Here is a 23608-nt window from a genome sequence, read left to right as displayed (position 1 = left end):
TAGGATCAAAGTCTCTCGTTGCGGTTTACACGCACACAGTATAGCGTTTTACACGGCGCCCGCCGCACACAATGATAAAAAACCTCGTCGTCGCCGTTGAAAATGTGCGGAGCCGACCGACACACGTCCTGCCTCTACAAGCTCTGCCGCGGCACTGAGCTGGCGCAGCGCGCGTCATCGGTAATATAGAGTAGTTTTCAAAAAATTGCCAAAAAATTATAGTAGAATTTCATAAACACTAATGTATACCAACAGTATAAGCAAACGTTGCACATTGCTTGAGTATGAAAATGACTTCGATATTAAGTAGATTTTCGTAGGAATTGACACTTGTTTCGGAGAGAAAATCGAGTTCGTTTTACTTTGATTTTCTCTTTCTCAAAGGTATGTAGGAAAAATATAGTTTGATATGCCTAAAGTACAGGGTATTAGTAATACAAAATAGCCAGGTTTAGCAGAGTAAAATTCTCAACATTTCCAAATAAGAGCTCGCCATTCAGTGCTTCACGGGGTTTTTCGGAAACGACCATCAGAAAAAAAATCATTACTAATTTAATAAGTCCTTTTTCTAATATTTACAACGATATTTATAAAGATAAGAAGACGCTTTTACTGGAACACGTACTCATTGTTTCTAATAATGAGCGCAAAGTCCTGAATTTCGTCGACTAGTATCATCAATTTTGCATTATTTCGACTTTTCTTGTAAGAGCGCTCTTAAATAAATTTATAAAATATTTGTAATTTGTAAAAATCATAAAGTACCAAGTAGACATTTAACTACAAGCCATATTTCACCTTGCAATGTACAACTCTTCTAAGCCTATTTTGTCTGAACAAGCGCCTTCCCTTGAAGTGTGGATTTGAAGGTGTAGCTGTGAGTTATATAATGTGGTAGTTCTCACATTGTTGGTGCTCGTGTCGCCGATGCCGCTGGAGGCGGACGACGGCGGCGCCGGCGCGGGCGCCAGCAGCGCGAGGATATCCTGCAGTGACGACTCCTGGTTCTCCCAGCCCATCTGCAATACCAAAATATATCGCTTAAATAACTGTCTGCTGTCTTTACATTTAAAATTTACTAAGAGGACATCCTTTCAACGTTTAGCCGACATGTAGCGAGTGGTCCTATTTAACTCTTATGAGGGAAAACGAAAACAAAGTGTACTTAAACATTAAAATTGAGGTAAATCAGGTGTGGACGTATTTTGACGGGACAGACAGTCTCCTGTGTACCTGGTTCTGCACCCTCATGAGCCAGGACACGTCTCCGGAGGGCGAGCGCACGTGCACCTCGGCCCAGTCCGCGCACCAGCACGGGCACGCGCCCGCCGCCAGCTCGCCGGCGCGCGACCACGCCGCCTCCTCCGTGTCCTGTAACAAGGGGCCTCTACATCTACACACGATACTGAACTGCCTTTGTGGCCTCAATCCTAAACTTGACATTGACACCAAACGCAAATACTACATAAGTAATCCTCCATTTGCTGTTTTCAGGTGAAAAGCAAGTAAACTTACCACTTCTTTTGAGATCTTTTCGAAGCGCTGCGTGAAATTGTTGAGCGCCTCTACTATGGGGTTGTATTCCGCCGAGTTTTGTCTGAAAGCCGTAAGATTCCATATAATAACACTCCATTGCATTCATAAAAGCTGATTTACCTATTATAACAATGATTTGTAATTTACTTCCCTAACCAATTTTGAATAATCTAATACAAACGCAAACCGCCTCAAAATACAAAAAGCAAATTAATCACATGCATACAAAACCACGTTCCGTGTGTGTTAGTTTTACCACCAAAATGTTTTTGAATATTCTAAATTGAAATCGTGACTGCCATCACTTATGGCAGTAATTTTATAGGTTTAGAAGCGATAGGCCAATTTGTTTAAAACATCACAATTTACAGTTTTCAAGCAAAAGATAATTTATTGTCAGTTGATAATAAGGCGTTACTGACGTAAAGATTTAAGTTGTCCAACCGACAATGTATCTTTTGATTGAAAACGTCACATGTTAGTCATGCAGTTCTGTTTCTCAAATCGGATCAAAATGTTACCGACTGCAACATACCTTGTGCGAATTCCCCGAGTTACACCAGAACAAACCAGCAGGTTTATGATGCCGTCCTCTTATAGAGCAATCCTATCCGGGTGGTTATAGAACGATACTGCAGCTGTTATACCGTTCAAAACCTTATAGCTATCGGTTCGTTAGGATTGTTAAGTTTTCGCTAAATGGAACCGTCACCGGATTTTTCACAGCAGCAGTCAGCGAAGCCGATCTGATCTGACAAAGATCTGGACCTGCCAGAGAGACCAGGACTTGTCGAGAGTAACATAGCCCTGGTGTTAGCCGGCTGTTGACTTGTCTACGAGTCGCCACTGACCTGGAGGGCACGGTGTCGGGCCGGTCGGAGAGCGAGGGGCTGGCCGAGTTGTCGGTCGAGCGCGAGTGTTGCAGCGAGTGCTTGCTGTAGCTGCCACACCACACCACACGTCACAAGCAAGCAAGCGACAACGTTGTTGACGTGTGTACGACTCGCCACTGACCTGGAGGGCACGGTGTCGGGCCGGTCGGAGAGCGAGGAGCTGGCCGAGTTGTCGGTCGAGCGCGAGTGTTGCAGCGAGTGCTTGCTGTAGCTGCCACACCACACCACACGTCACAAGCAAGCAAGCGACAACGTTGTTGACGTGTGTACGAGTCGCCACTGACCTGGAGGGCACGGTGTCGGGCCGGTCGGAGAGCGAGGAGCTGGCCGAGTTGTCAGTCGAGCGCGAGTGTTGCAGCGAGTGCTTGCTGTAGCTGCTACACCACACCACACGTCACAAGCAAGCAAGCGACAACGTTGTTGACGTGTGCACGACTCGCCACTGACCTGGAGGGCACGGTGTCGGGCCGGTCGGAGAGCGAGGAGCTGGCCGAGTTGTCGGTCGAGCGCGAGTGTTGCAGCGAGTGCTTGCTGTAGCTGCCACACCACACCACACGTCACAAGCAAGCAAGCGACAACGTTGTTGACGTGTGTACGACTCGCCACTGACCTGGAGGGCACGGTGTCGGGCCGGTCGGAGAGTGAGGAGCTGGCCGAGTTGTCGGTCGAGCGCGAGTGTTGCAGCGAGTGCTTGCTGTAGCTACCACACCACACCACACGTCACAAGCAAGCAAGCGACAACGTTGTTGACGTGTGTACGACTCGCCACTGACCTGGAGGGCACGGTGTCGGGCCGGTCGGAGAGCGAGGAGCTGGCCGAGTTGTCGGTCGAGCGCGAGTGTTGCAGCGAGTGCTTGCTGTAGCTGCCACACCACACCACACGTCACAAGCAAGCAAGCGACAACGTTGTTGACGTGTGTACGACTCGCCACTGACCTGGAGGGCACGGTGTCGGGCCGGTCGGAGAGCGAGGAGCTGGCCGAGTTGTCGGTCGAGCGCGAGTGTTGCAGCGAGTGCTTGCTGTAGCTGCCACACCACACCACACGTCACAAGCAAGCAAGCGACAACGTCGCAACACAAGAGTCAAACTACGTTTTTTTTTATATCCTTTTCGGTTACCGAGCTATTTATATTTGCTCATGAAAGAAAACTATGAGACTCGGGGGACGGGGTATCCCGTTGACCAAGAACGCTGTTAAGGGTTCGATAGTTCGTTGGGTTCGATACGTCGGGGTGTATTTTAAATTCATTATAATATGCGATATAATGCGTTTACATAGTTTTACGTACGGAATTGTGCGAGGCACGAGATTATCTAGTTTACCTTAATTTAAGAGATGCATGCTATGCGAGTATACATTTGAATAAGTAGGCAAGTACGTAGTTTGACTCGGACGGAATGTTAGTAACAATTCTATGGTCTATTCTAATGAAAGTATTTTTCTATTTGACTATCTAATAATAGTTTTATTCTATTTAACTATATCGCCAAATTGTATTTAACATTGGAACAGACCTTAAAGATTACTTCGTGATGACTTCAATAAAGTCCGGCTAGGTTAACTCTGCAACGTCATATTTTCATAGGAATTTGACAATAACAATAACATTGCCACACTTTGTCATTGCAGTAATGCAGAGTTATCTTGGTCCGACTACCAGCGATTACTTGAAACATGATAAATGGAAAAAAATTGAAGATTCAAAGTCATTGCGTAATAATCTTCTGAATACCTACTTTAAAGCAAACACCGCAGCTAGCACAAGTTGCTGGCGACTATACAGCGTGGGCCCAAATAAACCGACACGATATACCTACTAAGTGGAAGTATACAAATTTAACTTTCACGTAATTTAACGGCCTCTTAGCCTAGTCGGTAGTAACCTTGCCTACGAAGCAGGAGGTCCCGGGTTCGAATCCTGGTAAGGGCATTTATTTGTGTGTTTATCACAAATATTTGTTCCTGAGTTATGGATGTTTCTATGTATATAAGTATTCATATATACCTATGTATTATATATATCGTCGTCTAGTGCCCACAACACAAGCCTTATTGAACTTACTAGGTTGATCTGTGTAAAATTGTCCGATATTTGAATTTTTAAATTTATTTAAATGTACCGTCAAAAATACGTAGTTAAAATGTCACGGGGCGCACGCTGCATAAATGGCCACAGCTTATGCTAGTTGTGCAGTACGTTAACTCGCGTTTAGTGTCGTTAGAAAGCACGCGACGAAGCGGTTAGTCCCGCGCCCGGGCCAGTGTTAGTGACACACAAAACCAAACCAAACACTATCCATTATGTCGGTAAATACTAAAGTCCCTCTTGCGTGTACAATTTACAATTATAATATAATTATAATATACCATGGAAAATTAATTCTCCATGTGAAATATTATAAGTGGACTGAATTAATCAAACTTCTTAGCTTCGTAAGTCTATGCGAACTCAAACAAGAGGGGTTTTAGATATGTTATTACCTATACCTATAATATTCTGCTTCTAGTTAGTTCTTAAAAGAAGCATGATTTTAAAACAGTTTATCACAATTATAATGATTATGTTCGTTTATTCCTTTAATCAGTTCAAAGGGGCCGTCCTAATAACAAACTACTAGTTTAATTGTTGAACCATTTAGGGTTCAAGTTGGTTGAAGAAAACTCACGTAATCAAATATAAGTGAACCCTGAAGGGATCATCAATTGAAACCCGTCAGTTAGTTTTCCACAAATAGTGAGACAAAGAGTGAAAGAGACTTACCGTTTGATCTCGGGCGGGTTGGTGACTTGTAGGTTGTTGTGATTCTGCCCGTGGCTCCCGTCGCTCGGCGGTACCTTCATTATAATATTAACACTGTTACTTATAAACATTGACATCAGTTTAAACAATGTTACACTATAACCTGTGACTTTCCAGTCTCATCACACTCAATGCGTCTAAAATTCTATTGGAAAATTCACACGAAAACACCCAGCTTTGCTGTAGTTTTAGGCGCCAACATGTACGATTTATAAAAAAATCTAAATTCTTTGACCACCATACACGTGATGTGATGCACGCGCCTACAACCCAATATCAACCTTCGCGCACGCCGACAAGGTTCACGATGACGCGCCGCGCACGATAGGCGCATTTAAAGAATTAAAAAACAAATATATACACAACTTATAGTTGTAATTTGGAATGAGAAATAATACAATATTGGGATTTGTTACAGTGTTTAATGTGACTGTGTGTTTGAACCTTAAGTCAGCCTTGTCATTGGTTGTCTGTATAAAGTAGGTACGTAAGTGGTAGGTATAGTATGCGTACCAGCTTGGCGTGTTCGTCGTGCAGCGCGAGCGGCGGCAGCGGGCTGGCCGCGCTCTCCGCGTGCTGCCGGCACAGCGTCGCGCATCTGTGCCACCAAACACAATCAACAAACACACTACTACTGTTCTAAAACTCATAGAGATATTAGACAATAGTTATTTGTGAAATAAGAAAGGAAATTTGGTTTTTGTCACGATTGCCATTATTTCCCGGGTAAGTAAAAAATGAGAACTGTAGAACTGACCTGTCGCACATGCCCTGTTTGATGCTGTTCATGTTGCAGCCCGCAGTGGTAATTGTCACTAGTTTGTGCCCCACCAGCCACGTCATGGACTGCCCGCCGGAGAACATCCATTCTGCTGCGTCGCTCCTGAAACGAATTTTCATGAGAATCATATTGTTTTTGTTTTTGATTACTGAAGAAGTTACTACACATATATGTAATGTAAGGAACAAAATCACCCAAAATTACCTCCGCGGCTTGACGCTGCAGGCGGAGGCGGTGTAGCGCGCCAGCAGGTCGACGCAGGTCTCGGTGAGCTCCACGTGGAAGGCTACATACCTCTGCGGCTTGACGCTGCAGGCGGAGGCGGTGTAGCGCGCCAGCAGGTCGACGCAGGTCTCGGTGAGCTCCACGTGGAAGGCTACATACCTCTGCGGCTTGACGCTGCAGGCGGAGGCGGTGTAGCGCGCCAGCAGGTCGACGCAGGTCTCGGTGAGCTCCACGTGGAAGGCTACATACCTCTGCGGCTTGACGCTGCAGGCGGAGGCGGTGTAGCGCGCCAGCAGGTCGACGCAGGTCTCGGTGAGCTCCACGTGGAAGGCTACATACCTCTGCGGCTTGACGCTGCAGGCGGAGGCGGTGTAGCGCGCCAGCAGGTCGACGCAGGTCTCGGTGAGCTCCACGTGGAAGGCTACATACCTCTGCGGCTTGACGCTGCAGGCGGAGGCGGTGTAGCGCGCCAGCAGGTCGACGCAGGTCTCGGTGAGCTCCACGTGGAAAGCTACATACCTCTGCGGCTTGACGCTGCAGGCGGAGGCGGTGTAGCGCGCCAGCAGGTCGACGCAGGTCTCGGTGAGCTCCACGTGGAAGGCTACATACCTCTGCGGCTTGACGCTGCAGGCGGAGGCGGTGTAGCGCGCCAGCAGGTCGACGCAGGTCTCGGTGAGCTCCACGTGGAAGGCTACATACCTCTGCGGCTTGACGCTGCAGGCGGAGGCGGTGTAGCGCGCCAGCAGGTCGACGCAGGTCTCGGTGAGCTCCACGTGGAAGGCTACATACCTCTGCGGCTTGACGCTGCAGGCGGAGGCGGTGTAGCGCGCCAGCAGGTCGACGCAGGTCTCGGTGAGCTCCACGTGGAAGGCTACATACCTCTGCGGCTTGACGCTGCAGGCGGAGGCGGTGTAGCGCGCCAGCAGGTCGACGCAGGTCTCGGTGAGCTCCACGTGGAAGGCTACATACCTCTGCGGCTTGACGCTGCAGGCGGAGGCGGTGTAGCGCGCCAGCAGGTCGACGCAGGTCTCGGTGAGCTCCACGTGGAAGGCTACATACCTCTGCGGCTTGACGCTGCAGGCGGAGGCGGTGTAGCGCGCCAGCAGGTCGACGCAGGTCTCGGTGAGCTCCACGTGGAAGGCTACATACCTCTGCGGCTTGACGCTGCAGGCGGAGGCGGTGTAGCGCGCCAGCAGGTCGACGCAGGTCTCGGTGAGCTCCACGTGGAAGGCTACATACCTCTGCGGCTTGACGCTGCAGGCGGAGGCGGTGTAGCGCGCCAGCAGGTCGACGCAGGTCTCGGTGAGCTCCACGTGGAAGGCTACATACCTCTGCGGCTTGACGCTGCAGGCGGAGGCGGTGTAGCGCGCCAGCAGGTCGACGCAGGTCTCGGTGAGCTCCACGTGGAAGGCGGCGGAGGCGGAGGCGGCGGAGGCGCGCGTGGCGCCCGCGCCGGCCCCGAGCGGCGCCGCCGACACGCCGCGCGACCCCTGCCACGAGACGTTTTACATAACTCTAACATAACAATATGGTCGCCATTTTCAACATCTTAGAGCGTTTTCAGATCCGATATCGGATGTAGGTCCTACACCCGCGTATCCAGGCCGCGGGGGCGCGCCCGGGCGCCGTCACGCACACTACAACAAGCATTATGCCTACACGTACGCACACAAACAAATATTATCGGTCCGACAGCTGACGGGGGACTCCGACATGGCTGAATTTATCGGAAGCGCCTTTCCGATATCGGATTTCGGATGGCGCCTATGACTAAAACAGCTGCAGGAGAGTGCCATTGGCATTAAGTCCGCTGTTATCGAATCGATATGGGACAATGTGAAAACAGTAAAACACTCTTACTCATTGGACCGATTGCGTCCAGGATTAAAATTTAAAGCTTACGTTAAAGTCAGACCAAGATTGCATGGCATTTGTAATGACAACGTGTGCCAATATCATCGTTGATGTCAAATTTCTATGAAAATATTACGATTAAGTATATTTTTTTTAATTTAATTTAATTCTTTTATTTCAGACATACATAAAATAAAATAGAAATTCAATTACAAATAAAATACAAATTATTACTAAATTATACAAATTATAATGACACCCTATCACTTTGTTATATGTATTAAAATTGGAAAAGTTAGCATAAACGCACTCTGTGATCCGAGTAATTAACAGCATGAATTGGAATATTGAAATGTGTGACATAGGATCTAAAAGAAATCATAACTTTAGTGAAAATTACACAAAAATACACATTATAAAAATCAGTGTGCAATATAACGCTAAACAGTAATAGACGACGCAAAAGTTTGACTACAAGTTTTTATAGAATACAAATGAAATCCTTACTAATATTTTAAATGCGAAAGTAACTCTATCTGTCTGTTACCTTTTCACACTTAAACCACTGAACCTATTTAGATGGAATTTGGTATGGAGATAGTTTGAGGCCCACATAGGATATTTTTCTATCAATCATCATCATATTCCAACGCGGGGGCAAAAGCTAGTAAAAAATAATGGTACTCACCAAACTGGAGCTGCGCTTGCGATTGCTGGAGTCCTCGTTGGCCGGCGCGTGCACCTTGTAGTTGTGTAGCTGCTCTTCGAACGGCATTATGATGTAGTTGTGTAGACCCTGACAACACGATTATTGTTACAAAACAAAACCCTACCTCTACAGGGATCGTGCGCCTTCGAGGGTCTATTATCTTGTACATATTTTTAAAACCCTATCCCAATTGATACAATTTCTACATTTAATTTTAATCTAGAATTCAGGTTCCTGATGGTTGATTCAAGTAGACGGTAGTGGAGTATGCACATCCCTCTTAATATGGTACTACCTAGCAGGGATGTTGCGGATGCAGATTTTTTGACATCCGCGGATGCGGATGCGGATATTTAGCCTCATATCCGCGGATGCGGATGTCAATATTTGGTACTTAAAAAAAGTAATATATTACATTTTTATTTAGTAATTTTTATTAAAAAAAAAACGAAACGTTTAGTATTTGAGCAAGAATATAGGTGCGTTTTATTTAATAAACAGTAACTTGGCCGACTTTTCGGAATCTAGACGATTTCGTTATGTTATACAATATAATGACGAAATTTCCTAGCACTTACGGCGCCGCTAAGACGTTCCTGTTACCGACTTGGTCGACATCATGAGCTCCGCATCGATTTTATGCGGATGCAGATGCGGATGTTGAAAATAATGCGGATGTTCCGCGGATGCGGATGCGAATATTCGCAACATCCCTGCTACCTAGCTAGTGTATAGTATATATCCAATTTATACAGGGTATAATAATAATAGATAACAGCTCGTAAATCCCTTACACGCCACCTCATCACATGGCGACCCTGCCACGTGACATACGGAATACTCACGTGTATAATAAACCGGACGAAGTTCCGCCTATAAGAGAGCCGGCACTTGAGGAACCAGGCGGCGACCACGTGGTGTGCGAGCGAGACGACGTAGTGGTTGTAGCGGGACGGGTTCGTGTACGGGAGCAGGATGGCGAATACCGACATGTACTGGTCTTCAACGAATGAGGCGAATACTCGCGGTAGTCGGGTTAGTGCTGAAAAAAAGGTTTTTTTTAATATGGTTATACAATGTACATGATAGATGGACGTAATTTATCGAAAAGGATCCATCCATCCATCAGGACTTTTTGACAGAAAGTTCAAATTCTATTGACAGATCCTTTTCCATAAATGGCGACCAGTTATTATAATTGAATTTTAGCGAAATTGCTATTATTTATTTGTATAATAGGGTATTTTCCTACTAGTCAAATCAGTTACTTTTTTAGAACTGTCAAAACGATTTGCTAATATGGAATTTATATGAAACATTACATCGTGACGTCACGGTCAACTCACCTACTTTTTATATTTCTATCCGATTTATTAAATAGAACTTGTGTTTAAAAATAACTCCTATCTGTGTTTTTCTAATAATTATCTGGTGCTTTATTTCATGCATGGTGTAAAATAATTTATTTTGAATACAGTATAATACCCTATTGATACTACTTTCATTGTATTGTAACGTGTTAGTCGTGCTTTTGGATTAATACAAATAAATCACAGTTAAATACCTAAAACATAATTATTTTTAAAACCTATAAATAAATTAAAGTAGCTAATTGAAAGTTAATTTTGCCGTGAGCGTCCATAAACCAGATATAAGCCTATTTTAAATTCCGGCACCTGAAGTTTTAACTCAAACCAATCATGGCTCAGTTTATAGAATCGAAGCGATTGCAGCGCCATCTGTGTTGAACTTACTGGATAGAAACTCTAGCATGGGTCCTGCGATGAGCTTGGTGTCGGACACCTTGGACAGGTCCAGTAGAACCTCGGGGAGTAGCTTCACCATGGTGTCACGGGCTTCTAGGGTGAACTGCGTCAGAGCCGCGAGGTATGGCGCCGGCGTCCGCAAAACTGTGGCAGATAAAAAAAACATACTTTTTTAAAAACGATATGCAGTTAACGTCGATAAAGGGTCGGATTATAATCAAATTAAAAGTAATGAAACTACACAGAACAAACACATCACTTTCCTTCGTTTGATCTCGAAGTTAGGTAAAAACAAAAAAAAAACAATTGTTTTTGCACATTTTTCTGTTTTTTATTATGAAAGAAACAAATACGCAGGGCCGCAGGTCACTTATACCTTGATGTAAGTATGAATTTTCCTGAAACCAATTTTATCTGCCAATCCGTTTTTTATTCGTAAACACACAGACAATAGATATACACAGAAAAAACAGTGAAAAATAAAGTGTCACGAAATGGCCCGGATCTTAGCATGTTGCTGGCGACTTCCAGCGCTGATCTTCCGCTTGATGAGACCATCAAGTGAGAAATAATCACAGACGGTAACAGACAAAAAAAAAGAAACATAAAGGAAAGAAACATAAAATAAGCCGAAAAATATATAACACACAGTTTACACAACTAGTATAAAAAAGAGATACAACATGACGACATAAGTAAATACATGACACTAAGTCTTCTTTTCAATTATCAATCGACTCAAGGTCGAGCCTTGGGGTCGGCTAGATGTGTGTTGTTATGTTGGTATATTCCAAATATTGGTTAATCTATACGACATCGTAAGGATTGTAGACAAAACTTTAAAATAATGGAGGGGCATTAGGTTTGAAAATGAGCAGGATCGGTCTGGGAGTTAAAAGTTAGGAGTATATATGAACAGACTGACCCATGCCGTAGCGCAGCAGACATCGCACTACCCTCTGTTGTGTTAATGGCTCGAGGAAGGCGTGGTACGGCGCTAGGGCCCCTAAAGAAGGCAGCACGGCGGCGTGCAGTTCCGAGACCAGGACCTTTTGACCTCGCAGGCACTCGGGGAACGCCAGGCTTCTGTCCGACAACTGGAAACAATTTGTAAAATTTAAACTACTTAACTGTTCTATCGTCCAAAATGTTAACTGACTCATTCAATTAAATTGTTTAGCGTTACAAAATTGCTCTGTATTTTTCTGGCTATGTTGTAGAAGCCAGCAGGTCCAATTTTTGAGCAATGCGACTGCCAAAGAAAGGCCTGGACTGTAGTAAAGCCGGTAAGGCCCGGGGGACGTGTTGCGATGAGCATTCTTTTTCCCTTTTCCGGACTTAGAGCTAGGGCGAAAATTAATGAGGATCTCACCATGGCGCAGAGAGTCGAAGCCAGCAGGTCCAAGTCTTGAGCCCTGCGACCGACGCAGAGCGCCCTGGACTGTAGCAAGGCCGGCAGGGCCCGGAGCACATGTAGTAGCACCGACCACTCCTTCTCGCGGCTCAGGGCCAGGGTCAGAATGCGCGCGCAGCGACCCACTGGGAGGATGCACGTTCCCTGATGATAAAACATAGCTTAATTTACTAATTCAAGATAGTAATCTTGAGCCAGTTACTTCTCAGTAGTATTAGTACTTTTCCCGGGACTCCAACTATCTCTACAGCAAATTATGCCAAAATCGAAAGTAATTTATTCAAACATTAAATGGGAAAGAGACACAGTCAGTATAAATAAATAATAAATAAATATTATAGGACAATTTTACACAAATCGACCTAGTCCCACGGTAAGCTCAATAAGGCTTGTGTTGTGGGTACTAGACAACGATATATATAATATATAATTATATATAAATACTTATATACATAAAAAACATCCATAACTCAGGAACAAATATTTGTTATAAACACACAAATAAATGCCCTTACCGGGATTCGAACCCGAAAACCCCCGGAAAACCCGGGAGTATGGCGAAATCATCATTCATCTTATTGGAAAGAGCGAACATGACTGCGAAACTACTCCAGAGTCATGTGAGTGTGAAATTTTGCATCAACTTTGCGCCGCGAAGTCACGCTGTGATTCCTTCATAATACATAGGGTGTGTATTATGTACACTCACCGGCACTGGATGGTTGGTGGGCGGCGGATGGTGCCCTCTTGCGGCGAGCGGCTCGGCGAGCAAGCTCGGCGAACACATCGGCTTGATACGTAGCGCGGCCGTCCCGTACACGGGGTTCCCGGCGCTGTCGTAGCAGAACCCGACGCTGTTGAACGCGTTCGCTCGGAGGCCGAAAATCATGTCAAGAATCTGTCAACGAAGATGTAGAAACGTAATACAAGATATAAAATACGGTAAAATCATATTTTTTTAAACCAAACCCAAACAAAATAATAAAACAAGGAGTCAGCAGACCTTCTTCCTGCACGTGGCGTGCTGGGCGGGGTGCCGGGGATGGTTGAGCGCGTGGTCGAGGTGGTCGAGCAGCACGAGGCAGGCGCGCGCCGCGTGCGCCGCCGGCGCCAGCAGCAGCTTCGCGTGGAACACCTCCAGCAGACCTGCCCATGTATCATAACTATACTCATATTCACTATTACAATTGACAGCAGTTTGACAAAACATTGTGCATTTTAGGCATTTTTTTTTCATGTGAACAAATAAAGTTATGAGAAAAAAGTAATTTTAATATACTATAACTAGGTGATCACCTTAAATACACTCTCTGCGTACATTAAATGACTCTTTTTAATCCTGAATATCGGTGTATGTATTACCAGCAATATTTAACCTTCATTTGTAACATATATATGTCGTTGCGATCAGCTTTACAAATGGTAAGTTAACAGTGTTCATGATTAAGTCTCGATATAAAATGGCCTCTACATACTCGTATGGCTCTACGTTTTATTCAAATAGAGCTGTGAGGGACAATTAAAAACTGTAAGAGATAGGTGTTTTAGTCTTTTGAAAGCATGACGTGTAATTTCTGGAAATACAAATTCAGTATTGATAAATTTCCATAAAATCCTTTATATTGCAGGAAATCGTCGGTACAACTTGTATAAAAAGTTCAATATCGTTATATGTATTGTGAAGACGGGTAGCGTGAACTATAAGGCATCATAGGTTTAAACATTGTTAAATAAAATAATGTCACAGAGGAGCATATATATTATTTCTTCCTGACATTCATAAGCGCATTGTAACATGCCTACATTGCGAAATAACCATCTATGATTTCAATGCACGTACCTGAGACTGCGAGACTGACATCTGTCAAATCCGGCTCGGGGTCCGACTCGTTGGGCTCCTCACTCTCAAACGGCCGGTTCATTATCTACAAGTTACATTTAAAATTAAACATTATGTGCGATCTTGGGGCTCAAAGTGTGGTTTAACTTTATTTGAAAGTGAAAATAAAATTGATCGCTTCGCTATCTCAGATTTTAACTATCTAAAATCAAACACGCCGCTGCAATTATTCAATCCCCGTGTACAGTCGGCATTGCAAAGTCGGCGCAGAGTTAACCTGGTCCAATTATACAAAATGGAGCATATGAGACACCTAGGTGTGGAGGAAGAGAGAGGGGGTTGGGAGGTACCTTCTCCAGCAGGTCGATGAGGTCGGTGGCGGCGTCGCCGGCCGCCAGCACGGCCAGCTCGGCGCTAGGTGTGGAGGAAGAGAGAGGGGGTTGGGAGGTACCTTCTCCAGCAGGTCGATGAGGTCGGTGGCGGCGTCGCCGGCCGCCAGCACGGCCAGCTCGGCGCTAGGTGTGGAGGAAGAGAGAGGGGGTTGGGAGGTACCTTCTCCAGCAGGTCGATGAGGTCGGTGGCGGCGTCGCCGGCCGCCAGCACGGCCAGCTCGGCGCTAGGTGTGGAGGAAGAGAGAGGGAGTTGGGAGGTACCTTCTCCAGCAGGTCGATGAGGTCGGTGGCGGCGTCGCCGGCCGCCAGCACGGCCAGCTCGGCGCTAGGTGTGGAGGAAGAGAGAGGGGGTTGGGAGGTACCTTCTCCAGCAGGTCGATGAGGTCGGTGGCGGCGTCGCCGGCCGCCAGCACGGCCAGCTCGGCGCTAGGTGTGGAGGAAGAGAGAGGGGGTTGGGAGGTACCTTCTCCAGCAGGTCGATGAGGTCGGTGGCGGCGTCGCCGGCCGCCAGCACGGCCAGCTCGGCGCTAGGTGTGGAGGAAGAGAGAGGGGGTTGGGAGGTACCTTCTCCAGCAGGTCGATGAGGTCGGTGGCGGCGTCGCCGGCCGCCAGCACGGCCAGCTCGGCGCTAGGTGTGGAGGAAGAGAGAGGGGGTTGGGAGGTACCTTCTCCAGCAGGTCGATGAGGTCGGTGGCGGCGTCGCCGGCCGCCAGCACGGCCAGCTCGGCGCTAGGTGTGGAGGAAGAGAGAGGGGGTTGGGAGGTACCTTCTCCAGCAGGTCGATGAGGTCGGTGGCGGCGTCGCCGGCCGCCAGCACGGCCAGCTCGGCGCTAGGTGTGAAGGAAGAGAGGGGGTTGGGAGGTACCTTCTCCAGCAGGTCGATGAGGTCGGTGGCGGCGTCGCCGGCCGCCAGCACGGCCAGCTCGGCGCTAGGTGTGGAGGAAGAGAGAGGGGGTTGGGAGGTACCTTCTCCAGCAGGTCGATGAGGTCGGTGGCGGCGTCGCCGGCCGCCAGCACGGCCAGCTCGGCGCTAGGTGTGGAGGAAGAGAGAGGGTGTTGGGAGGTACCTTCTCCAGCAGGTCGATGAGGTCGGTGGCGGCGTCGCCGGCCGCCAGCACGGCCAGCTCGGCGCTAGGTGTGGAGGAAGAGAGAGGGGGTTGGGAGGTACCTTCTCCAGCAGGTCGATGAGGTCGGTGGCGGCGTCGCCGGCCGCCAGCACGGCCAGCTCGGCGCTAGGTGTGGAGGAAGAGAGAGGGGGTTGGGAGGTACCTTCTCCAGCAGGTCGATGAGGTCGGTGGCGGCGTCGCCGGCCGCCAGCACGGCCAGCTCGGCGCTAGGTGTGGAGGAAGAGAGAGGGTGGTGGGAGGTACCTTCTCCAGCAGGTCGATGAGGTCGGTGGCGGCGTCGCCGGCCGCCAGCACGGCCAGCTCGGCGCTAGGTGTGGAGGAAGAGAGAGGGTGGTGGGAGGTACCTTCTCCAGCAGGTCGATGAGGTCGGTGGCGGCGTCGCCGGCCGCCAGCACGGCCAGCTCGGCGCTAGGTGTGGAGGAAGAGAGAGGGTGGTGGGAGGTACCTTCTCCAGCAGGTCGATGAGGTCGGTGGCGGCGTCGCCGGCCGCCAGCACGGCCAGCTCGGCGCTAGGTGTGGAGGAAGAGAGAGGGTGGTGGGAGGTACCTTCTCCAGCAGGTCGATGAGGTCGGTGGCGGCGTCGCCGGCCGCCAGCACGGCCAGCTCGGCGCTAGGTGTGGAGGAAGAGAGAGGGTGGTGGGAGGTACCTTCTCCAGCAGGTCGATGAGGTCGGTGGCGGCGTCGCCGGCCGCCAGCACGGCCAGCTCGGCGCTAGGTGTGGAGGAAGAGAGAGGGTGGTGGGAGGTACCTTCTCCAGCAGGTCGATGAGGTCGGTGGCGGCGTCGCCGGCCGCCAGCACGGCCAGCTCGGCGCTAGGTGTGGAGGAAGAGAGAGGGTGGTGGGAGGTACCTTCTCCAGCAGGTCGATGAGGTCGGTGGCGGCGTCGCCGGCCGCCAGCACGGCCAGCTCGGCGGCGGCGCGCGCGGCGGCGGCGCGCAGCGGGGGGTCGCCGCACCAGCCCAGCAGCGGCACCACCACGCCCACCACCACCTCCTCCTCGTACAGGAACCTGACCATACAAACGATAACTATTATTATTTTGAACCTCCAATATTTTGACAGAAAGCAGTAAGTAAACTGTAGCCAAAATGTTGCCTATAGCCAGCTTGTTGTGTAAGAGTGCGCACTATTAGTGTATAAGTATTTTGACAGAAATCAGTAAGTAAACTATAGCCAAAATGTCAAATGTAAACTGATGTCTTTCGTCTCATAATGCTAAGGTTGCGGCGTACCCGTAGGCGGGTATACGGAGCACCTGTGTCGTTTGAGGACGGCGAGCAGTTGTGTGAGCGCATCCGGGTGTCGCGCCGGACAATTAGGTATACTTGTCTCCCTAATATCACACCTCGGACACTGGCGATCAAATGTATGAAACAAACTCGTTCCTACGCACACAGTCTAAGCTCGTGTAGGTAAGCGCGTACCTTGCTTGTGTGAGTGAGATAAGACGTGCTAGGGTTCCCGCCATTTTGTTGTCAAGTTCGATGACCTCAATGACTCAAAACTCATTGCGCGTATTAGGAAGAAATAAGAATCGTATTATGCTGTAAGGTGGGTATCTAAGCTCGATTTACACAATAGTTTCCTATTTTGAATCAGTTTAAACGAAGTAACAAAATTTTTGTAAGGAAATTCCGGCCACAAAAATATTGCCTAAGTTGAAAACATGATTTTTTGTTCATATAGATATTTTGTTGTTTTCAGTGTGATCTGATAGGTTTTGTAAATATTTGTTTAATATTTGAATATTTGACGTGGCCTCCGCTCTGCGCACCGCGTCGTCGCGTCCTTGCCAGCCGGTAACTGTGAGGTAACCGAGAGCGGGTGGGCGGCACTTTCAACGGGAGGCAGGGAGCGTCCATACTGTACGTTAGTACTGTGCTAATACTGAGGCTGCGGCCGACCGGGCGGCGGTGTAACGCACCTGTGTCGTTTGACGACGGCGAGCAGTTGTTGCAGCGCGTGCATGCGGACGCCGAGCCTCGTGTCGCGACGCACGAACTTGTCGCCGAGCGCCAGGGCCGCGGCCAGCCAGTCCGCGCGGCCGGGCGACAGCGTCGCGCAGCGCAGCGTGATGAGGCGGACCACTGATGCTTCCTGCGGAATAAAACAATCATAAATACTTCCATCTTAAAAGCCGCCAACTAACTTAAAACCCTGGTGTTGCTGGTGTCCATGAGCAACGGTAATCGCTTACCATCAGGCGATTCGTCTGCTCGTTTACCTCCTATACCATAAAAAAAATTGAAGTTTGAGTCTGATGCATTGAGTAGCATTTCTTATGTTTCATTCGATTTCAAACCGAAGAAATGCAACCATAGTTTCTTCACTATTGATTTCAAATTGAAATTACATGTTTTGTATGGTGGACCTTAGCATTAAACGTCAATTTATGGATGAACGACTTTATTGGACGAAGCGAAGCCCCACAAAATAAGACGAATCCACGAATGCTGTTCCCACCAATTGTACTGTACTCTGCACTAGTCAGCTGTAGTTACCGGTCGGTCCTGCGCGCTAGAGTCGATGAGGTCCAGCAGCTGGCCGGTGTCTCCAGTGTACTGGCCGGCCTCGTGCAGTTGTTCTATACTGGTTAAAAGGGCGTGGAGACGTGTGTGGATTAGCTCGTTGGGCGGATCCAGGCTTTCTGTAAGAAGAAAAGTTTGTCTATTATCTAAGAGTAATTTGATTATACAGAACTTTAGGACTGGCCTTGTTGAGTAGGAGTGCACTCTTAACTGCGTATTGTGTAAGAGTGCGCACTATTAATATATAAGAGTTCGCACTTTGTTGTGTAAGTGTACTTACTGTCGTGTCTGTGCGCGTGTGCCAGCACGGCCAGCAGCACGTCCCAGGCGGCGCAGAGCGAGTCCGGCGGGGCGCGCGTCACGAGGCTCTGGATGGCTTGGATCACTTCGTAGGTTACTACGGGCTGGTTCGTGCTCACCGCCTATAAAGGAAACATTTGTAACCACAATATTTAAATATAAGTGAGATTCTTATACACGAAAATAGTCATTCGATATGATAATGAAAGTGCGAGCTTAGCACAATAAGGGTGCGGACAAAGTGAGATAAGACTGCGCCACAGACCAACCCCTATAGACCGAGCTTATAGGACGACTCGCGGCCACCGCCCGTATGGTGTATAGGTCAAATATAAGATTGTTCGCGCGCCGCTCCGATCAGTTGCGCCCAAGGTTACGACCTGTTAGCAGTGTGCACGAGTCTAAGAAAATAAATCGTAAACTATTGAATTCATTGGGAAATCATGGGATATTGCAGCGTAAAATGGTGTGGCAAGTCATCTAAGACATCTACTTACGAAACAGATGGAATAACATCCCACAGGAAAGTCAAATTCATTATTTCATTGAATAATGTTTCTTGTCCGCGGGGTTCATTTTATACTGGTCGTAAGCAGAGGCGAAGTATGTCCGTCCCTTTTCGTCAACTTGAAAATGCAATGCGCTATCCCTTTCCCTTTCGACTAGTGATGTGACGATGATGGTTTTTCAGTTACGGAAACTTCGTGCTTCGTCATACCGTATTGTAGCATTTTAGACATAATATATAGGTAATATGTTGTGTAAATTTTTTAGAATTCTCTAGGCCAGCGGAGCAGTTAGGCCGCATGTCACGAGATGGACCTGATGATGAACTTCAAAGAAGTGCGAGGGCACTCGGTGTTGGTTTGTGATAGACATATGTTGTATGGGTTTTTTAGAATCCTCTAGGTGAGCAGTTAGGTCTCATGTCACGAGATGGACCTGATGATGAACTCCAAAGAAGTGCGAGGGAACTCGGTGTTGGTTTGTGATAGACATATGTTGTATGGGTTTTTTTAGAATCCTCTAGGTGAGCAGTTAGGTCTCATGTCACGAGATGGACCAGATGATGAACTCCAAAGTGCGAGGGAACTCGGTGTTGGTTTGTGATAGACATATGTTGTATGGGTTTTTTAGAATCCTCTAGGTGAGCAGTTAGGCCGCATGTCACGAGATGGACCTGATGATGAACTTCAAAGAAGTGCGAGGGAACTCGGTGTTGGTTTGTGATAGACATATGTTGTATGGGTTTTTTAGAATCCTCTAGGTGAGCAGTTAGGTCTCATGTCACGAGATGGACCTGATGATGAACTCCAAAGAAGTGCGAGGGATCTCGGTGTTGGTATGTCTTAGACATATGTTGTATGGGTTTTTTAGAATCCTCTAGGTGAGCAGTTAGGTCTCATGTCACGAAATGGACCTAATGATGAACTTCAAAGAAGTGCGAGAGAACTCGGAGTTGATTTGTAATAGGCATATGTTATTGGTCCATTTGAATATGTTTTCAATACAACCTTCTATGACCTTAATAAAACGGACAAAAGAAAATAATTGTATGAGATTTTGGCGACACTTTTTTCTCGTATCGAAAGAGATTGCGATTCTGAGTGGAAATAATATAAAAATTCTAAACTTTAAAATTCATTTTCTGGGTACTTTAAACAGAAATGCCCTAATATGTTAAGTAAACATTTCAGGTACATTGTTAAATTACTTAATGAAATATTAAATTACTGAATGAAATATTAAATTAATCAATATAATTATTTATTAAGTAAGTTTACTCTAAGTATTCTAAATTGGTAACAATTTTACCACAATAAATTTCGGTATCACTGGTAGCAGTACCCACTACCTGTAATGAACATGTCCCATCCCTACGCTTACACGTGTCAGCGCGCCATGTTTGAAACGACCAATCGCAACGCCGTGAGCACCCCTCCCGCACCTCACAGTTTGGTGATTTGCGTCGGGAACAAAATGGCCAATATTAGGTTTCTAGAGGCGGTGTTCTGTGGACTGCGCACACTGAATACCTACGCTCATTTCCGACAAAGCAGCAGTGATTTGATAATAATTATTGTCCTAGCGTTTTACGCAAAATATCTAAATCGTTACTATAATTATAATCTACTAAAATAGACGACTCACGCAGCAAAGCCTTTTCACGATTATAAGAAATATGGCACTTTTTGCTGACTGAATTGGAAGGTTTGCGGGTCGTATTAGGATTGAAAGCCGTAGTTTGACAACGTTGCACTAGAAGACTACAGGCGAATTTGTATACAGTGTCACTTCGTTTATTTTAGTCGTATGGCATGTTTTTACAAAATAGGCAATTACATAGATACGATTGTCACACCTGTAGTAGAGCCGGTAACACACACAGCAGCGACACGCGCAGGCTGGGCACGCGGCGGGGACCCCAGAGCGCCATGTTGATGTAGAACACGGCGCCGCGCACGGCGCCGGCGTCGGCGGCGGCGTTGTTCGCGTCGGCGTTGCTGGCGGCGGCGGCGTTGTTCGCGTCGGCGTTGCTGGCGGCGGCGGCGGCGGCGGCGGGGAGGGCCGCTAGTTCTTGGAGCGCGGCGTGGCCGAGGTCGGCGCCGAGGACTGAGCGCATTAGCTGAGGGTGAGAAAAAGTTTAGAACGAACGCTAACCTTGCTCCGACTTGAATAGAACAAAGTGAGGTTTGTCATTATAAGCATCATACATATTTGCATAGAAATTTGTCATTGCAAATGTAGATTTAGTTCCTCCTCACCTTCCAACTAGTTTGACAGTGTCGCTCCAGGTTCACGGTGCGACACAGGGCTCCCACGAAGGCCGGCAGCGCGGCGCGGGGCAGCAGCGAGTACGCCACGACGGCCTCCAGTAACGCCAGGGCGGACACTACGGCACCGGCTTCGGCCGAGTAGGCGCAGAGGTGGCAGGAGGCGCTGTGCGAGATAAACAGTTGTTATACTAATTTTATAACCACTGGAGACCCCTGTAGCACCGTCATTATCCAAAAAAATAATATATATATGCGAAATAAAAAAAGTGTAAAAGCTGTCGAACATGCTCACAAAATTTAACGAGAATAGGTTTTGAGCCAAACTTAATCTTTTAAAGTTTTGGTTGCCGTGTGAATTTTTTCATGACATTTGCCCTTGATTAAAACGTATAAAATTGTAAATTCAATATAAATCTACAATTTAGCGTTTCTTTAAGTAAAATATTACTCACTCCACGATGCCGTGCACGACATGTTCGTCCAAGTAGGTGGCGTTGTATTTGACGACGTTGATGACTAAGGCCAATATTTCAGGGACCGCGGGGCCGGTTTCGCCGACGCTGCGCATGTATTCTAGAAGATATTCGCCGATCTGGATAACATAAATAGTTGAATTTTTTTTTTCCAAATCCCCAGGCATCAACGAAAATGTTACTTGTTTGTAGTTTAAATTTATAGAGTCTGTGCGGAAAGAGAAGAGTCGTCGATGTATGAGGCCCAATACATTCCACAACTCATCTCTTTCCGAACAGCCTTTACGAGTTGAGCGCTCGGAATTACGTAAGTTTTAATAAGTTGTTTAATGCAATGCAAAAAAAGCCCTGTTCATTAAACTACTAAAAAGTTCCAAAAATAACCTAAGAGTGCGCACACAGTCAGATAAGAGTACCCACACATTAAGATAAAATATATAGGTTAATATAGAATACAAAAACAATCACTATTCAATTACTTTTATAATGATTATAATAAATATTCTTTATTGGACTACAAAGAAAACAGATTTACAATGTAACTAAAGGTACTTAGCAACCGGCTTCCAGACAACCTTAGGGTAGCAGGATATAAAAAACTGTTTTTTTTTTTATAAACAGGTAGTGCACGAATTAATTAGAGGAATAGGAAAATTACACATAATGTTCTAATTCTAACCCAATATTTCTGATCAATCTAACCTGTTCCTCGAAGCACTCGATGTTCTTGCCGGCGTTGGTGAGTGTTGACAGTAACGACAGGCGGTGTGGGGCGTCCTGCAATCACATTACGTTAGTTGTCACGGCAACGGTAACTATTGGAAGATTCATTCCTCCTCATCTTATCTTCTTCGGTGGTATCTTGAAGGAGCCCAGGGCATTGACATAGATATCTAGCGACTGGCCTTACGGGCAATAATAATGAGGCAGGACAGGGGACACCGCTACAACGCGATTGGTTGATGAGTTCGCATCACGCGGGCAATTGGTTGATGAGTTCTCATCACGCGCGCTATTGGTCGCAACTAGATGCGTTAGACTGCACGATTGGCTGGAATTCGTGAGTGACACTGCTGAACTCGTCCCATTTTTAGTGCCCGTAAGGCCAGTCCTTAGATATTATACGTCAATGGCCCAGGGTTAAAATTATCTATTAAATATTCATAATTAATTAATTTTACATTTTTTGAACAACTCCATTAAACTTTTCCCATGATGCAGAGTTCGGGAGTCGCATTCTTAAAAAATAGTCGAGTAAATTGGCCTACTTCAAGAGTAAGTTAGTATGATGGTTAAGTAATAGAATAGAGCACTTGCCTCGGCGGCATGCTGCGCGTGAGTTTCCCGCAGGTACCGAAACACCAGCGTCCGCATCACAGCACACTCCTTCAACAATAACAATAAACATTGGTATATAAATAAATAAATATTAGGGGACATCTTACACAGGTCAACCTAGCCCCAAACTAAGCAAAGCTTGTACTAAGAAGTGTGTCATTAATTGACCAAAGCTTTTGGCTTAGAAGCCAGTACTAATCATTCTAAAAGGCCGGTCCGACAGTTAACTAAAACAGATATATGCATCAATCCTATCCGTAGTATTGTTAGCTTACGAGTATTGGATCTTACGCATAAAGCTATTACGCCTTGACATCGCGATCTTCCGTGTCAAGTTGTGCCACGCGCTGACTGACGCCTTCTCAATGTTGTATTGTACTAACAGTCAACATTCTTGATTGACCATTAGTGGGCCTTTTACGAGTATGTCTTCGGAACTATCAGCTAACAGTGTGTAACTGATGCATTTATTTGTTAAATCTATATGTGGAAGAGTGCACTGTGTTCTTCTGTCTATCCTTAGCTGATCAAGCGGAGCGTGCGGCATTATGTTAATCAAATGCACACTGCCCGCCCGCCAAATGCTCCGCTTGACGCTAATAGACAAGGACAGAAGATCATACTTGTCCTTCGGCTATACAGCGCAGGAACCAGAGCGCCGTGTGCCTCGACTCCGCGCAGCCATCGTCGAGAAGGTCTCGCATGAGCACCCATAGTCTCTCCGCGCCGCCCTGAGAACAAACGGATTTTAAAACGTTTGGGAATTCCGTTTAAATAACACCAGAGTTGTGCCAAAAATACATATCAGAACCAGAATCAAAATCAAGCATTTTATTCGTGATAAGCTTAAAAC

At 46.9% G+C, this 23608-nt stretch overlaps 2 protein-coding genes across 2 annotated transcripts in view; one reads left to right on the top strand and one right to left on the bottom strand.

The window, feature by feature from the left end:
* The window catches only part of LOC134791252 (small ribosomal subunit protein mS33), a 271224-nt gene that overhangs the window by 27821 nt on the left and 219795 nt on the right, over nt 1–23608 (top strand). The window lies entirely within an intron of this gene.
* LOC134791597 (tuberin) overlaps nt 1–23608 on the bottom strand; it is a 43814-nt gene that overhangs the window by 18193 nt on the left and 2013 nt on the right. Inside the window, exons 3-33 of the mRNA XM_063762646.1 lie at nt 23379–23486; nt 22735–22803; nt 22120–22194; nt 21397–21536; nt 20933–21107; nt 20530–20793; nt 18148–18289; nt 17841–17986; nt 17264–17436; nt 16189–16348; nt 13821–13905; nt 12984–13126; nt 12690–12878; nt 11939–12124; nt 11492–11663; nt 10555–10710; nt 9646–9842; nt 8780–8887; nt 7567–7727; nt 5989–6114; nt 5745–5829; nt 5193–5266; nt 3189–3455; nt 3040–3129; nt 2877–2966; nt 2714–2806; nt 2551–2640; nt 2388–2477; nt 1516–1597; nt 1234–1371; nt 906–1019 (exon numbers count right to left, since the gene is read on the bottom strand). Coding sequence (XP_063618716.1) covers nt 906–1019; nt 1234–1371; nt 1516–1597; nt 2388–2477; nt 2551–2640; nt 2714–2806; nt 2877–2966; nt 3040–3129; nt 3189–3455; nt 5193–5266; nt 5745–5829; nt 5989–6114; nt 7567–7727; nt 8780–8887; nt 9646–9842; nt 10555–10710; nt 11492–11663; nt 11939–12124; nt 12690–12878; nt 12984–13126; nt 13821–13905; nt 16189–16348; nt 17264–17436; nt 17841–17986; nt 18148–18289; nt 20530–20793; nt 20933–21107; nt 21397–21536; nt 22120–22194; nt 22735–22803; nt 23379–23486 — 4188 coding nt within the window. The remainder of the gene's footprint in view (nt 1–905; nt 1020–1233; nt 1372–1515; nt 1598–2387; nt 2478–2550; nt 2641–2713; nt 2807–2876; nt 2967–3039; nt 3130–3188; nt 3456–5192; nt 5267–5744; nt 5830–5988; nt 6115–7566; nt 7728–8779; nt 8888–9645; nt 9843–10554; nt 10711–11491; nt 11664–11938; nt 12125–12689; nt 12879–12983; nt 13127–13820; nt 13906–16188; nt 16349–17263; nt 17437–17840; nt 17987–18147; nt 18290–20529; nt 20794–20932; nt 21108–21396; nt 21537–22119; nt 22195–22734; nt 22804–23378; nt 23487–23608) is intronic.

The sequence above is a fragment of the Cydia splendana genome, chromosome 6 (genome assembly GCF_910591565.1).
Source record: "Cydia splendana chromosome 6, ilCydSple1.2, whole genome shotgun sequence".
Taxonomy (NCBI): domain Eukaryota; kingdom Metazoa; phylum Arthropoda; class Insecta; order Lepidoptera; family Tortricidae; genus Cydia; species Cydia splendana.
Note: the sequence above shows the minus strand (reverse complement) of the source record. Positions and strands in the feature narration are given on the sequence as shown.